Source organism: Phoca vitulina, unplaced genomic scaffold (assembly GCF_004348235.1).
Source record: "Phoca vitulina isolate PV1807 unplaced genomic scaffold, GSC_HSeal_1.0 scaffold2, whole genome shotgun sequence".
Taxonomy (NCBI): domain Eukaryota; kingdom Metazoa; phylum Chordata; class Mammalia; order Carnivora; family Phocidae; genus Phoca; species Phoca vitulina.
The window spans coordinates 93,657,433-93,675,066 of record NW_022589705.1 but is presented as its reverse complement, the minus strand read 5'-3'; the positions used below and the strand labels follow the sequence as shown (position 1 = coordinate 93,675,066).

General features: G+C 47.7%; 1 protein-coding gene across 2 annotated transcripts in view; it reads left to right on the top strand.

The window, feature by feature from the left end:
- Positions 1-13,247, top strand: part of UBE4B (ubiquitination factor E4B) — a 122,250-nt gene extending 109,003 nt beyond the window's left edge. For both annotated transcript variants that reach the window (XM_032393922.1, XM_032393929.1), the window contains 5 exons: positions 2,384-2,518; positions 4,311-4,502; positions 10,586-10,760; positions 11,324-11,470; positions 11,758-13,247. In XM_032393922.1, the coding sequence (XP_032249813.1) occupies positions 2,384-2,518; positions 4,311-4,502; positions 10,586-10,760; positions 11,324-11,470; positions 11,758-11,819 (711 nt within the window). In that variant the 3' untranslated portion in view covers positions 11,820-13,247. The remainder of the gene's footprint in view (positions 1-2,383; positions 2,519-4,310; positions 4,503-10,585; positions 10,761-11,323; positions 11,471-11,757) is intronic.
- Positions 13,248-17,634: the final 4,387 nt, after the last annotated feature.

The window sequence follows — 17,634 nt, the reverse complement described above, 5'->3', positions numbered from 1 at the left end:
AATCGTGAGTGCAGCGGAATTTTGCCATAGCAATAGTTCGTTATTATGAGAGACTGCACCGACGTGGCAGGACATTTAACATCTCGGGCCAGTGATGTACCCTCCTACCCCGAGCCCTGTCAGGCAGCCAGAAGCGCTCCCACACACGGCCTGATGCCCCAGCTCAAACTCACTGCTGGGTGATCTCATCTGTTTAACGGTCTGTATTCTAAAGATTCCAGAATGTGTCTCCTCAGCTCCTATCTCTCCTGACTCCAGACCTGCTTCACCAACCAGCTGTTGACTTGCCCCTCTGCCTGGTGGTCTAATAGTATCCCTTAGTGGGGTCCTCCACATCTCCTCTCCGGGTCTGCCCAGCCTCACTGAGTGACCGCGGTATTCTGTTAAGTGCTCTGACTCAACGCTTGGGAGTCTTCCTTGATTCTTCTCCCTCAACAAGCGCCTCAAGACTCTACCCTAAAATGCCCGTATCTGGCCTCTTGCCCCACCTCCAGGCCACAACCCTCTCCCACCTGGCTTGCTATAGCCTCTCTCACCGGTCTCTCGGCCTCCACTCTTGCCCGTGTCCATCCCAGAGGGATGCTGTTAAAACCTGTTTGCTCAGGGGCGCCTGGGTGGCTCAGTCGTTAAGCGTCTGCCTTCGGCTCAGGTCATGGTCCCAGGGTCCTGGGATCGAGCCCCGCATCGGGCTCCCTGCTCGGCGGGAAGCCTGCTTCTCCCTCTCCCTCTCCCCTGCTTGTGTTCCCTCTCTGGCTGTCTTTCTCTCTGTCAAATAAATAAAATCTTTAAAAAAAAACAACAAAAACCTGTTTGCTCATTATCACCACTTGACTCAGAACTCGTCCAGGCTTCCCTTCTCACACAGAGTCCAGTCCCAAGTTAGAGTGGGCCCCCGGCCCACCATTTTCCCCGTCACCCACTCTCCCTGAACCACACGGGCCTCCTTGCCCTCCTGCTGACACGCTTGCTGTTCCCTCGACTGGGAGCACTGTTGCCCCCGATTTCTGCTGAGTCTCTTCTTCAGACATCCACCTAAATGTCACCTTCTCAGAGGCTGTCCCTGACCACTCTTCCTCTCTTCTTCTGCTTGCCTTTTCTCCATCACTCTCGGACTTGTGTGTCCATGTGGGCGTTTGTCTATTGCCTGTCTCCCTGCCTGCGAGCTGAGCTCCATGAGGCCTGCGAGCCTGCTGGTCCTGTTCCGCGCTTCAGTGCCTGCAGGTGGGCCTGGCCTGGACGAGGGCCCGGATACCATGTGCGGAGGAAAGCGTGTGGCACGCAGACATGCATTGCACTAGTTCTCACCTTGTCCTTATGTCTTCCTGCTTGGACGTGTGTTCTATGGGCGCATTCTTGGCCAAGGGGGCAGCGGACAGTTACCCAGCATCGCTGCACGGCGTCCCCCACGCACCTCTCAGAGGGCACCGCCCCAGGAGGTCCTCCTGTGGCGACATCAGCTGCTCTAGCTTTGCCCTCCCCTCGCATGAAGTAAGACGGCCTCTGAGCCGCGATATAAGAATTTTCGTCTTTCCTGCTGTTGCTGGGTGTTTTCTCCATCCCAGAGCCTTCAGTGCTCCACCTTGCTTTACCCCCGAGTCAAACACACCTTATTATCTTGTTTCCCCGCCCCTGGCAGAATTGAAGGAGGAGGACAGTGCCAGAGGCAAGCATGCTGACAGTTGTCCGGGGCGACAGCCCGAGAGCACAGCGAGACGAAACTCAAAACCTTAGCAGTCTGGGGCGCCTGGGTGGCTCAGTTGGTTAAGCGACTGCCTTCGGCTCAGGTCATGATCCTGGAGTGCCTGGATCGAGTCCCGCATCGGGCTCCCTGCTCTGCAGGGAGTCTGCTTCTCCCTCTGACCCTCCCCCCTCTCATGTGCTCTCTCTCATTCTCTCTCTCTCAAATAAATAAATAAAATCTTTAAAAAAAAAAAAACCTTAGCAGTCTGGAGGCGCTTGGTGTAGAGGCAGAACCTCTAGGCCCCAGTATCGTGGCATAGCACAACACGTGTTTTTAAAATAGTAGTGACCACAAGTTGTTATTCAGGGAAACAAACTATCCTGGATTAGCAACCACATGTATCGGGTGTGATGGAAGATTCACTAATTTCATCCCGCACAGAAGTTGAAGGTGACTTCTTTTATCATTGAGGAAATAGGGGCTCATGTAAGTTAAACAGTGTGCTAAGGTCACCTTACTCAGAGACCCAGAGAGTTCTCACGCTGAAAAAGAATAAACTTCAGTTATCTGGAAAATTCTCTGGTTTGGGTCGTTCTCATTCCCTCAGCCTGTGGGCTTTGTTGTGCGCTCGTCCCGTTTTCCTTCACACTCGGCGTGCCGGTGAGCTCACGGCCAGTGCTGACTTCTGCTTGGCCTTCCTAGGATCAGCAGCAAGCCCGTCAGTCCCAGCTTGCTCAGGACGAGCGTGTGTCCCGCTCCTATCTTGCCCTGGCAACAGAAACCGTGGACATGTTCCATATCCTCACGAAGCAGGTCCAGAAGCCGTTCCTCAGACCGGTGAGTAGAAACTTCGGGATGTTTATTTTGTGTGTCGGATTCCACAGTCAGGCTCCGTCACCTGTCACTAAAGGTAGTTATTGAGATCCTGGACGTTTCAGCTCCGAGTTGCTAAGTGAAAGCTTGATGCTGATTCTGTTCCCAGTTATGCTAAGTGATCTAGCACTCTGGGGCGAGACCAAAGTCTGCAAACAGTCTCTTCCAAAATAACGTAATTCGCTTTCTGCTTACATAGCACATGGGATTATTAATGCTGAAGCTGTGACATATATTTATTGTTATTAATTCCTGTATTTTATTTATAGGAAAGGTAGAAAGTAGCATCAGTTAGAAATTAGAATGTAGTAAGTAGAAATCATTGATAACGGGTAAGATCTGTGGTTCTCCTGGTTGTAGCTTTGTTACACTCAAGAAGCCGAAGGGTAATGAGAGCCATAATTGGGGTTTATGGTAGATTGAAGGGAGTCAGAATATTTGGCCTTGATACTATTAAGACCTGGGTCCTGCTTCTGAAATGGAAACTGAGTGACCTAACTGAAGATCGCTGCTTTGTGTTGACCCCCTGCCCTCCCCCTGCCGCACAGCACAGAAGCTTTATGGTGTGGCCAGGACAAGGGTGGTGACGAAGGCAAGGAAGGGGCCTGGGAGCTGGTCATTAATTGCCTGGAGATATGGAGACAGGTTTACAATGGAACGTAATTTTATTCCTCACTTCCTCCAGTGTCCGTGCTCAGCGTTCTCGCCACACCCTGGCCTGGCTGCCTCTCAGCAATGAGTCTCCTCCTCTGTCCGTTTTCCATTTCACTTCTCTTCACAAAAGAGCAGTGGAACGTGAAACAAAACCGAGCTCACTATTGAAAGCATGCAAACACCGCAACTAATTCAAACAAGATAGTTCAGACCCTTGCTTCCCTGGGGCTTGCAAATGGAATTTCTTTTAACTTTTCCTACCAAGCCCAGACAGTGAAGAGTTAGACAGTGGGCTGCAGTCTGGCCCAGCTACTCCGCTTGGTTCTTGTAGCACAAAAGCAGTTACAGAAAAAATATATATAAACAAGTACGTGTGGCTGTGTGAATAAAACTTTATAAAAATAAGCATTGGGCCACATTCGGCCTGCAGGTAGCAGTTGGCCAATCCTTGCACTAAAAACATGTTTTATTTTATGTTTAGGAACTCCCAATTCAGCGAGTCTTTGATTGTTAGGAAACTATAATAAATTATTTGAGATGGAGGGACACCTGGGTGGCTCAGTCGTTAAGTGTCTGCCTTCGGCTCAGGTCGTGGTCTCAGGGTCCTGGGATCAAGTCCCACATCGGACTCCCTGCTCAGCGGGAAGTCTGCTACTCCTTCTCCCTCTGCTGCTCCCCCTGCTTGTGCTCGCTCTCTCTCTCTCTCTCTGACAAATAAATAAAAAATAAATAAAAAAAAAAATTATTTGAGATGGAATTATGAGTGATTTTCCCTCTTAACCTGCTTCTCAGTGAATTTGGAGTGATACTTGTTTTTGTCATTGAAAGCGTGAATTTAAAGAAAAGGTTGCCTTCTGTTCGTATTTATAGATATTCCACCAACCTGTAACATTATTAGGTGTTAGAATTACTGGATTAGAGATGGAGAATAAAGAAAATTTTGCATATAAATGTCCTGCTTCAGCTTATGACTCACAGTACATCTAAGGGATTCTTTGAAGATTAATCCAGCCAATTCATGTTCCTCCACTGAAATGGGAGTTTTGGTCCTTCTCGCTTGTCTCAACAGCACGAATTGTCCTCTTACCCTGTGATTTCCTAGGAACTTGGACCCCGATTGGCTGCAATGCTGAACTTTAATCTTCAGCAACTCTGTGGCCCCAAGTGCCGTGACCTGAAAGTTGAAAACCCTGAGAAGTACGGCTTTGAACCAAAGAAGCTGTTGGACCAACTGACGGATATTTACCTGCAGCTGGACTGTGCCCGGTTCGCCAAAGCCATTGCTGACGACCAGGTCAGTGCCCAGGGAGCAGGCCATTTCAGGGGGAGGCTGGGCCTCAGGCCGCCGACCCGGCTGGCCAGAGTTCGCATCTCTCTGGACTTCCTGGCAGACCCATCTGTCCCTGGGTTTTCCCCACTTGGAATCAGGGAAGGCGGTACTTTTCAACTTGTGGTTTGGGAGGTTTTTAGTACGTAAGTGGAAATAATCACCACATGGACCAGGGGATCTTGTCTGGTGTAAATGAAGATGAATCAGCTCTTTTCCTTCGGGTGTGAAAGCCAATTTGGCTCCCGGATCCGTCTCCAGTGGGGTTCCTAGCCCATCCTGCCAAGGGCCTCATGCAGCAGATCCATCACCTTCCCACCAAGGTCCAGCCTTCTCAGGGGCTCAGGGGTCCCAGTCTGCTTCCCAAGCCCCCCACGCTGGTGCTGCTATTATTGCGATTTCTGGTTTCAAACCTCGTGTGGTTATCTTCATAGTCTTCTCTCTGCTCTGTTCCTTGTGTCTGCCGCGGTCATGATGCCCGTTCCATGTTTGTCATTTCCACACCTGCCAATGTAATCCAAGCACCCCCACCCCCTGACTTCCCAGCAGTCTCATAAAGGGTTCCCCCACCCGCCGTGTTCTTCTGTCCTGCATCATGGCAGCATCCTGAGAGCTGACGTTTATCATTTGAATACCAAATTCTAACCACTTGGCTTGTTTTCGTTGACTTAATCCTCGCAAAATCCTGTGGTATAGGTTCTATTAGATTCCTCATTCTTACCTGAGGAAACTGAGGCACAGAGAGTTGACGCAGCTTGCTCCAGGCAGCAGGGAGTATGGGATAGAGGCAGGGTTCATACTCAGGCAGTCTGGCCCTGAGCAGGTACTCCCAGCCTCTCTTCCCTCTACTTAAAACACCCAAAAAGTTCCATGCCCATCTGTCTCTCCATCTTTGTTCACACTCTCTGTCCAAATCTCATGTTTCAGGTTAACCAGCAGTAGGGGTTCTAGAAGGTTCTTCACCCATATCTCACCCAAAGGAATGATAGTAAAATATGGAAATTGTAGGTACTACTTTTTTTAATAACAGCTTTACTGAGATATAACTCACATATGTGGGTACTTTTGGATGTAAGCAAGAGAGTCGGTCTTGACAGAGTGACGGGGAAACAACACATATGTCTAAAGCAGGTTTTCCATAAAAAGTGGTGGTATAGGGGCACCTGGGTGGCGAAGTAGGTTACACGTCTGCCTTCAGCTCAGGTCACGATTCCAGGGTCCTGGGATCAGGCCTTGCATTGGGCTCCCTGCTCAGGAGAGAGCCTGCTTCTCCTGTTCCCTCTGCTGCTCCCCCTGCTTGTTTTTTTTCTCTCTCTCTCTCTCTCTGTCAGATGAATAAAATCCTTAAAAAAAAAAAAAAAAAGGTGGTCTAGGAGGGGGTAAGAGTTTGCAGTTACTGTGGGGAGGTGCAAGGATGTTTTTCTAGCTGATAACTCTACAATACTGCACATGCTGACCTATGGACGGTAAGTGGCAGTCTGCAGTTAGACAAAGAAAACGAAGATGCGCCCGCATCCGGATGGGGGTGTCTGCTGGACGGCAGGCCGACTGCAGCCAGGCTGTGGTAGCCTGGCCAGAGGTCGCGGTGTGAGAAGTCCCCAGAGACTCTTCTGCTCTTTACTGTAAGAGACTTGGAAGAGTCACGTAGCGGGTCTTGCTGGGAGGCCTTGCTGTGGCTGCCACATCACGAGTGGTGAACGTAACCAGCTTGCAGTGTGAATAAACACAGCACAGCCCGTGAGATGGTGAAGACCAAGTGGGGGACAGTGCCCGGTAATACCTGTGGGGTGGGGTGGGGTGGGGGCCCGTGGTGGCACCCGGCTTGAGTCGTAGGCCGCACTTTCTGCACCGTGGCACGTGGCTTTTCTTGACTGTCTAAATCGCCCTGCTCTTCCAGACTCATGAAGCAAACACACACGCGCCAGTGTCGCCTTGGACAGGAAAACATTTTAAGTGGGCTTTTTGCTTCCTTTTACAGTGTGGTGTTTGTTCTGATTGTTGGGCATTTTCCATTTATAGTGGCTGTAAGCTGATTAGGGCCCTGATGATCGTCTCAGAAGAGGGTTTGGGGGGCTGAGGAAGGAAGGTTGGAAATCTAGAAAGCTCCAGAGGAATAGTAGTGGAATTTTGTTTTCTCTTTTGGGAGCAGTGGTCTTGGTTTGGCCTGGTATGTCTGGGAAGACCAAGGAAGAAGAAAATGGCGGCCGTGCAAGGAAAGAAACTCAGAAGCTTCTCTCCCCGTCAGCCAAGAGCGGACTAAAGACAAGTGTCTAGAAGAGGTGACAGGAGGACCGGCACGAAGAGCCACTGAGCTTTATGCTCACAAACTGGAGGAGAGAGCCCCTTGTCAGAGGAGGAGTGGAGAACAGTTGTCCTGGAGATGAGGGAGCCTAGGACAGGGAGGCTTTAGGGGGACTCTGTGTGCTGCATTGATGGCCATGCAGGACTAGCTCTCATGGACAGACTTTGTGCATGGACTGCAGGTCTGCTGTTCCTGGAGCACTGTCCATTAGCACTGGGGTCTGTTCAAAAATAAAGAATAAAGAGGGGCGCCTGGGTGGCTCAGTCGGTTGAGCGTCTGACTCTTGACATCGGCTCAAGTCATGATCTCCCAGTCATGAGATGGAGCCCCACATCGGGTTCCACACTCGGTGTGGAGTCTGCTCAAGATTCTCTCCCTTCCCCCTCTGCCCCTCCCCTTGCTCGCACTCAAGTGCTCTCTCTCTATAAAATAAATAAATAAAATCTTTAAAAAGTAAAATAAAATGAAAATAAAGAACAAAGAGCCCATCTGAAGTCACACTTCTCCCACCCATCTTTCCTTTTTGTTTTTGTTTTTTTTTAATTGAGGTGAAATTCACATAAGATTCACCATTTTATTTATTTTTTTTTAAGATTTTATTTATTTATTTGACAGAGAGAGACAGAGCGAGAGAGGGAACACAAGCAGGGGGAGTGGGAGAGGGAGAAGCAGGCTTCCCACCGAGTGGGGAGCCAGATGCGGGGCTCAATCCCAGGACCCTGGGATCATGACCTGAGCCGAAGGCAGACACTTAACGACTGAGCCACCCAGGCGCCCCAAGATTCACCATTTTAAAGTGTGCAATTTGGTGACTTTTAGTGCATTCCCAGTGTTACGCAACCTCCACCTCTCTCTAGTTCCAACATCATATGCAGACATCTCCCCTAGAAGGAAATGCCATATTTATTAAGCAGGCACTGTCCATCCCCCCGTCACTCCAGCCCTGGGCAACCACTGATATGCTTTCTGTCTTCGTTTTACCTAATTTTAGATTTACCTATTGCCTATTCTGGATATTTCATGTAAATGGAACAATACAGTATGTTACCTTTTGTGTCTCGCTTCTTTCATTTAGCACAATGTTTTTGAGGTTCATCCACGTACAGTACTTCATGCCTTTCTTATGGTTGAATAATATCTCATTACGTGGATCTACCATGATGTGCTCATCTGTTCATCCATTGGTGGACCTTTGAGTTGTTTCCACCGCTTGGCTATTATAAATGGTGCTGCGCTGAACGTTTGTGACCAAGTATTTGAATACCTGTTTTTAATTCTTTTTTTTTTTTTAAGATTTTATTTATTTATTTAACAGAGACATAGCGAGAGAGGAACACAAGCAGGGGAGTGGGAGAGGGAAAAGCAGGCTTCCCGCCGAGCAGGGAGCCCGATGTGGGGCTCGATCCCAGGACCCTGGGATCATGACCTGAGCCGAAGGCAGACGCTTAACGACTGAGCCACCCAGGTGCCCCTGCCTGTTTTTAATTCTTTTGGGTATATACTCAGGAGTAGAATCGCTGAATCTTACGGTAATACGATGTTGAACTTTTCCAGGACCTTTCCCACTGTGTCCCACAGTGGCCGAACCATTTTCCATTCCCACCAGCAGTGGACAAGGGGTCTCATTTCAGTTTCTTCGCATCCTCACCAACACTTGTTATTTTTTCATTTTTTTTAATAGCCACCCTATTGGGAGTGAAGTGGTACTTTACTGTGGTTCTGATTCACATTTTCATAATGACAAATTTCATGTGCTTCTCGGCCATCTGTATATCTTTTTTGGAGAAATGGCTATTCAAGTCCTTCACCATTTTTTTTTTAATGGATTGTTTGTATTTTGTTGTTGAATTGTAGGAGTTCTTTATATATTGTGGATACAAGACCTTTATCAGATATATGATTTGTAGATATTTCTGTGTTTAATTTTTTAATGACTCCGTAAGATCCTTGAGGACAAGAACAGCATCTTTGCTGCGTCTCTGACCCAACCCACATCAGACCCGAAGCAGCAGCTCAGTAATGTGCCTTTGTTCCATGCATTGATTCCATTGCTTTGTGAGGCTGAATGCCACATCCCCTTATCACAGGTTGCCTTTGATTGCTGATAATGCCCACCACACTGCTCTTAGAAGTTGACTTATAAGTAAGCACAAGTCAGTTGGTTAAAAACTCATCATCATTTGAGAAATAGAGTGGGTGATGTTTCACAAGGATAGCAAGTGGCTCCTTGTTACAAAGAGAAGTTCAAGGTGAAATCGTCTCAGTCTCAACGGCCAACCCGCAATAAGTCCCTGTGCGCAATATTTTAATTTTGCCCTTCCAACATCTTACTATAATCTTTTGGCCACTTATCCGCCGTGCCCCTCCCCAAAGGGATAGAGACTGTGGCTTCCTGGCTCAGAAGAAGGAGATGTCAAATAAGGTATTTGCTGAATCCGTGTAGTAATTTAGTTTCAGAAAACTATACTCGAGGCTCTTGGAACTTTTCAGGATTGTACGAGATTACGAGATGGCTTTTAGGATTCCTGCCAGGCCGATGCTAGTGCATGCCCTTCCCTCTCTCTTCCGTGTGGGTGCGTACACTCACTTAGAAACTGAAGTTAAAGAAGAAAAGAAGAAAGGTTGAGAAATCTCAACCCCATGCTCTAAGAAAATACAGGTATTGACATGAATTCATCCCATAGACGTTCGTCTGAGTCCTTGGAAGGGAAGCACCACTCAGGGGTTATTGGGCCATCGTTCAGAGTCTCAGGCTTGATCAGTCTCCTCCTCTGTTCGCATCACTGTCACTGAATTGACAAGTGGCCAGTGTTTTTGCCATAAGTGCAAATTCGGATATGCTGTGATATTTCAAAACGGCAATGATGTATATGAATTAGGCACGTGTCAGGTGGCTGTTACCACCCCCCATTTTATGCCAGAGGAACCTGGGGCCCAGAGGGGTTTGCTTGAGACTACCCAGTGGGTAGACTGTGGAGCCAGAGTTCAAGTCCAAGTTCATCTGGGTCTTTGGTGGGCACTTGTCCTCTCTCCACCATCCCTCATGCTCCTCTCAGCAGAGCACCTGACATTTAACAGTGTTGAGCTGAGAGCTCTGGAGGAAAGACTGACCACGAACAGGATAAAGCTCCTTTTGATTATGAACCATGTTGGGTTGCTTTCACCATGTTGACCTTTAGGGAAAAGAGGCGACATTTGTTGCGGGGCAGAGTGCCTTTCAAAGCCTCACACAGAAGCGATTTTCATTCTCTTTTTAATATTTAAATTTTAGGGGCGCCTGGGTGGCTCAGTCAGCTAAGTGTTGGACTCATGATTTTGTCGCATCATGATCTCAGGGTCCTGGGATCGAGCCCTGCGTCAGGCTCCCTGCTCAGCAGGGAGTCTGCTTGTCTGCTTGAGATTCTCCCTCTGCCCTTCCCCCCGCTCTCTCAAATAAATACATAAATAATTTAAATTCAAATTTTAAAAGAGCTACATGTTTGATATAGAAAATAATTCCAAAATTCAAAATTCCCCTCATTTGCCTCAATCCTAAGTCGTCCTCAGAGGTAAGGACCTGGTGCGGTCTGGTAGGTGTTACTCCGGTCTGTATGTGTTTATAGCCGTGGAGAACTGTTTATGTACACGTTAGCATTTTAGGGCTTTTTTAGAAAGACACAAATGGATCATACTTCAGGCACTTTCTGCAGCTTGCTTTCTTCCCACTTAAAATATATTGATGTCTCACATTGTCTTCCCTCATTCGCAGAGATCCTACAGCAAAGAGTTGTTTGAAGAAGTGATCTCGAAGATGCGGAAGGCGGGGATCAAATCCACCATAGCGATCGAGAAGTTTAAGCTCCTCGCGGAGAAGGTGGAGGAGATAGTGGCCAAGAACGCGCGCGCAGAAATCGACTACAGCGACGCCCCCGACGAGTTCAGAGGCAAGCGGGCCGCTCTCTTCGTGCCGAATTCTTTGAATTACCTGGACACACGTAACGTGAAAAGACAGCGTTCTGTGCTTTTAACTTCTGTATGGTGTGCTAGAGTTACTCCTTGAGACACGTTGTCTGAAATTACATTTGCCTACTTTTAGTTCCTGTTGTAAATTAAAAGGGGGGAAAAGTCCTTATCTTGATTTCAAACCGGGTACCAGCTGTGAAAATGCCGAGCTCAGCCTTGCCTGCGCAAGAGGGCATTTGCGTTTCCGAGGAAGAGCCCTGGAAGGCCTCGGATGAAGGGCTCCAGCCGCTGTCTTTCCTGCAGAGCCCTGGTCCTTTTCCTCTGTCCCCCCCCCCCAAGCTGTAGCTGACGAAGGGGGTGTCCCCCTCCCCCGAAGGCACCGTGGACATCTATATCTCATGCCAACTTCGGCTGCACTTGGGGGCCTGGTCGGACCATGCGATTGCTGTGTCTGTGGATAGACACTGTTAGGAGGGGCTTTGTTTCGTTTTCAGTTTCAGTTTTGGGCGCCGAGATGAGAGTTTGCTTTGCTTTGTCTCCGCAGACCCTCTGATGGACACCCTGATGACCGACCCCGTGCGGCTGCCGTCGGGCACCATCATGGACCGCTCCATCATCCTGCGGCACTTGCTCAACTCTCCCACGGACCCCTTCAACCGACAGATGCTGACCGAGAGCATGCTGGAACCAGGTAGAGGAGTGGCGCCCGAATCCCGTGCCAGAGATCCATCAGAAGGGGGCAATTTACCAAATCCAGAAGCTTCCATAGCTTATGGCACTTCATGGAAAAAACACGAAATATTCTTTGCTCTGATTCACTGTGGGAGTCTAGTCCTTATGTCCTGCTTCTTCCTCAGTCCTCGTGTCAGTGAGGGAATGAATGGCCTTTTCTTTCCGTTTGGAGAGAACTGCAGGCTGCGTCTCCTAGGAAGAGCCCTCCCGTCCGGGGCCATTAATCCTCTCCTTTTCTCTTCCCAGTGCCAGAACTGAAAGAACAGATTCACGCCTGGATGAGAGAGAAACAAAACAGTGATCATTAAACCGTCCCCCGTGCCCACCCTCTGCGAGACAGCCAAGGCCAGCCAGGCAGGCGGAAGCCGCGTCGGTGGCGGAGACGCTGTTCAGACGTTTTCGGCCCCGCACGGCAGAGACGCCGAGAGCCCCCCCAGAGTGACCAGACGGTGGAGACCTGCAAGGACGTGGATGAGAAGAGGAGCCCCATTCCTGTACATATATTTAAGTGACACACATGGTCAAAAGCTTGAGGGACACACTTTACGATTGCTTGTCTAATAAAGCTCGTCCTTCCTATGTCACCATTTGGGGCTTTTGCAACGGAAGTCTTTTAGTGATTGATGACAAATGGGTCTGGGCAGCATCCCGTTCATCCCCCCCCCCCCCCCAATCCAATATCCGTTGATTTGATTGTGATTAGAGAACCTTGGACATTTTGCTGCTAAAGAATCCTTCCCCCGCTCCCTTCCTGACCCGACTTGCACTGCTGTGGATTTTTTTAAGAGAAGCAAAAACAAAAATAAACTCCTTCCCCCTGGCCCTCCAAACATATACTCTGTGAGATAACTGTGCCTGCAACAAAGTGTTAATCCTGGGATCGTATTTTTATATCATATTCACATATTTGTTTTTTTTAATTGGTGTTAGATGACATGATTAATAAAAAAGGCAAGATATTTTCAGAATTCGAATTTCAGTTTTTATTTTTTTTTCTTTTGAAATGTCCCTTTAAAGTTTTTTTATTCTAAACAAAGTGAAGAGAACCTGTTGCTCTGGTCCTTGTCATAAGGCCTCTATTAGGAATCTGAGGAACAGCTGCAGCAAAGGAAGTATTCAAGTATATCAGGATTTACACGACTTACGGTTTTGGGGGGCGGGCCCGGCGGGGGGGGAGGGTGCGGACAGTTCAAAACCATTACAGTTATCCTAGGAGGGAAAAGAAATTCCTCAGCTCTGGAGTCTGTGAGTTCGAGGCAGGGGATCATCTGTAGGACGTGTCCTTTGGGGCTTGGCCTGACCAAAGTGAAAACAGGGTGCAGGAAACGTGGACGTGTGTCTGCTTGTAAACACACACACACACACACCCACACACAGAAACATAAGACTTTGTATTACTGCTCCCGACTTTAACATACTTGAATTCTCGCATTTCCTTGGGGTAAAAAAGGGTCTGAAACCGTAAAGTGTTTGGAAGAAATTAAGCTACGAGAACAGACTTTCTTTTCTTTTCCTTTTTTTCCACCCCCCTCCACAGACAATGTCCTCTGTTCGATTCCTAACGCAAACTACAATAAATGGTGATACACATTCAGAAGGAACCTTCTTTGAGTCTCTTCTTTTTGTGGAAAGCAAAGGGGTGGGTGAAGAACAAGAGCCAAATGAGTTTGCATGTGGTGAATCCTCTTGTCTGCAGCCAATTAAGAGTTGCTATTTTTAAAATAAAACTTTCGCGTTTGTATCAGTCTCGGTGCTCCATTTGGTTCTCATTTCACCGTTTGCGTGTGTGAGGGGGCTGAGCTTTGTCACATTCGGTCTCTGCTATTCTCAACTTGGTCCCCGTGGCCAGTACCTTTTCCCTGACTTCTCCAGTTCTTCCTCAAGGCCAGCCCGTGTCATCGTGCGATGATAAAAGCGAGCATTTACTGTGTGCTGGGTACTCTGCACGAAGAGGCTTTTGCACATTTATGGCTTCATCCTCTAAGAAGGCGATACTCTCGGGGCACCTGGTTGGCTCAGTGGGTTGAGCGGCCGACTCTTGATTTCGGCTCAGGTCATGATCTCAGGGTCCTGGGATCAAGCCCCCCGTCGGGCTCCCTGTTCAGCGGGGAGTCCGCTTGAGGATTCTCTCTCCCTCTCCCTCTGCCCCTCCCCTGCTCGCAAGCGCACGCACTCTCTCTAAAATAAATCAATCCTTTTTTTTTTTTTAAGATTTTATTTATTTATTTATCTGAGAGAGAGAGAAACAGCATGAGAGGGGATAGGGTCAGAGGGAGAAGCAGGCTCCCTGCCGAGCCAGGAGCCCGACGTGGGACTCGATCCCAGGACTCCGGGATCATGACCCAAGCCGAAGGCAGTCGCCCAACCAACTGAGCCACCCAGGTGCCCTAAAATAAATAAATCTTTAAAAAATAAAGAAGACAATACTATTGTCTCAGGTTGTTTTTAAACACATCAGGTGTGAGGTGAGGGGAGGTTAGGTAACTGGCTCAAGGTCACCTGGTCAGTTAGTGGAAGAGCACGTGTCCAGGCTCCGAGGTCCATGCCCCCAACCACCGTCGGTACTACTTCTCTTGAGCAAATTTGTACTAAGTCACTTCCCCTCCCCCCAGAAATAGAATGCATTCATTATCCCACCATGCAGATAATGCCATTAATTTAGTTCACTTTTTACTAAACCTGTTTATGTGTATGCTTAAAAAATTATGTTTTGGGGCTTCTATGACTAATTGTTTATGCATCTTATGAATATGTATTATTATCTCCTCTCTAACCAGATTATAAAGTCTTCACAGGCACAGATTCTGTCGTATTGTCTGCACGTCTCCGTGAAAGTAATAGAATGCTGCTATATCCCTCCGTACGCCCTCAGCATTTTGAATATTAAGAATTCAGAGGTCTCAAGGATCTGCGGGGTAGGACATGTCTTCTGTCTGTACCATCTCTAGGGGCAAGATAATTCATGTTTCTATTTATTTTAGAGTCTCAGGGTTACTGTTTTATAGAAACTTATGCTTGATGCAATCTGTTAATTACGGATATTAAGATAAATTCCAAAATATTTTAAAAGTAGGTCTTGGCTACAAGAAAGATGGTCAAATAAGGAGGAGGATCCGAGTATCAGATGAGCAGAAGAGAAATGGTCCTTGGCAGAGAGATGATTAAAATAGCTTCTTCCTCGTTTTGTGACTCACTATTGTGTGGGATTTTAAAAGGAGTTGATAAAATATCTTTTGAAAAGATAGCACATTATTTTGTGCACGTTTTGCAACCTTTGGATTTGGTGCAGAAAGTAGTGAATTTCACCGTGTTTTGGTTGGAGTGGAAAGGAGACATAAAGAGGCCTGGTCTCACTAGGTTAAGTTTTTGAGGGAAGGAGACCTCCACGGTGGCCTATGAGCTTGGCCCTGATATCTACTAGTGTTGGGCTGAAGGGAACCACGTTGGTTGTAGATAACTTGTCTTTCGTGAGCATATTCTATGCTCAAGCCACTCTTTCATGTAGTAATTCACTTAATCCTCAACAACTATCTGAAGGAGATGCTGTTGGTGAGACAGGCATGTGAGACTAAGCCACATGGGCTTCAGAGTCATCCCTCCAACGCTCCTGCTGTGTGGCAGTATTCCAGAATGGCCCAGCTTCAGAATGCCCAAGGACATACAGAGAAGCAGCATACGATTCTGGAAGGAGCTTTGGCCTTGGGGTCAGCTCCAGACCCAACCTTCATGGGAAATGGTGAAATGATTTCAATCTCAGGGCTTTGCTTGCTGGCCACTCATTGTCAAGCCCCAAATTTGTATCTTCAGCCCAGTCCTCTCTCCCGTGCTCAACACACTAGTCTTCTCTGATGCCCTCAGAGTTCTGAATTAAGTTCCTCCTGTTTCACCCCCAACCCGCTCCTCTTTGTCTTCCCATCATGATAAATGGCAACTCCATCCTTCTAGGTCACTTGGACCAAAAACTTGGGAGTCATCCTTGATTCCTCTCTTGTGCTCTCCTCCTATCCAGTCTGTCCACAGATTTCTCAGCTCTACCTGCGGAATGTACCCAGAATTCAGCCACTCTTCACCAGGCCCACTGGTGTGACTGGTCTGGGTCATTAGCAGTGAGCTGGCTTATTGCGATAGCCTCCTGACTGCTCTTCCTGTTTCCTCCTTGTTCTCCTTTCTCATAACAGCAGCTAGAGTGGTCTTGTTAAAACTTGCCTAAGATCAGGGGCACCCGGCTGGCTCAGTCAGTGGAGCATGCAACTCTTGATCTCGGGGTGATGAGTTCAAGCCCCACAGTGGGTGTGGAGAGATTACTAAAACCAAGAAACAAACAAAAACCACTTGACTAAGATCACATCGTTTCTACGCTCAGACCTTCCATGGCTTCCCAATCCCCTAGGAATAAAAAGGATTTTACAGTAGCTTAGAAGGCAGCACGCTCCCTCTCCATGATCTCTCTGAACTAACAACCTACAGCTCCCCCTTCCTCCAGCCACCAAGCCTCCCTGGCCTCCTTGCCCTCCTTAACCTGCAGGCATGCTCCCCACACTGCTAGGGCCCTTGTATTTGCTCCCTCTGCAAGGAATCCTCTTCCCACGGATATCCACCTGGAACACAGCTCCCTTAACAGCTTTAGGTCTTTGCTCAACTATCACCTCCATGAGTCCTTCCTTGTCCTCCCTGTTTAAAATCACACTCATTATTTGCTGTCCCTTGCGATTCCCTTTCTTTGCATTTTCTCCTTAGCATTTATCATTAGCTAACGTATAATATCACTTACTTATTTACAGTTTATTTCCCCCACTAGAATGTGTGCCCCAGGAGGGCGGGATTTTAGTCTGTCGTGTAGCCCTAGCACCTGGAAGGGTGCCTGGCACAGGGCCAGCGCTCAATCTCTTTGTTGAATGAATGATCTCTTCCTGTATTTGTCATTCCAGTTGTATCATTTATCTGTTGCTGCAGAACCAGATCACCCCAAAATGTAGTGGCTTGGTACAGTAACAGTGATTTTATCTCCGTTAGTTCTGGAGGTTCCAGGAACAAGCATCCAGGAGGACCAGACAGAAGCTGTATCATCTTTTACAGTCCAGGCTTGGAAGTCACACAGTGTGACTTCTGCCTTAGTCATAAACCCACCTGGATGCAAGGGGAAGGGATGTAGAAGCCACTGCATGACAGGATGTTAGCATTGCGTTGTAAGGATAGCTTCTGAGATAGGAGATACTGTTCTGGTCACCTTGCAAAATAAGATCTGCTGCATTCCCCTCCCACCAACAATTTACAGGCTCCCTATATGCCAAATACATCCATCTCTTCCCCCAAAGACTCCCAGATTTCATCCCATTATGGCATCAGCTTGAAGTCCAACATCTCATCATCCAAGACAAGTCCAGGTGCAGGTGAGTCTCCTCTGATGTGATTCTTCAGGTCCAGTCCCTGGAGTGCTACTCCTCTTGATTTAAAGCTCTGTGAACTAAAGATACAAGTTATCTACACACACACACACCATACAATGATGGGACAGATATGGAAAAATCATTATAGACGCTCCTATCCAAATGTTGGAAAATGGGGACACACAGGACTCACTGGCCCGTAGGAATTCTGAAATCCCACCTGGCCCGTGTTACCAGTTCCTTACGTAGGAATCCGCCCTACAACCTACCAACTGTTCACCAAGACTCTCAACTCCACCCTCTGGGCTCTTGGGTTTTGCCCCTGAATCTTTCCTCCCTTTTCCATAACAAAACCTAATCGCAATGAAGTGGGCATCTCAGTCTGTTTCCTGTTCATAAAAAGAGGTTGGGTTCAGAAGTCTCTTTCTCTATTGCCTTTCCTCTAAGCCAGAGGTACTTTCCTCAGAACAATTCCCTTAGAATTTTGTGGGTTTTCTATGAATCTCCTTGGGGTTGACTCTACTAAACAAAAGCTACACCCCTAAATCTCTTCCAGATAAACTCTTCCCTATTTAGGATTTCTTGTGAAATCCTTAAATCTTTCTGAGCTCTTAAAGGAGTTTGTAGTCACATTCTTGGCCTCGTATGTACATGGTTTCTAAAGATCTAAATGGCTTCCGGAGGCAACAAGAAGAAGCCAGGTGACACTTTCAGTGTTTTGCCTTGCGGTCTCCTG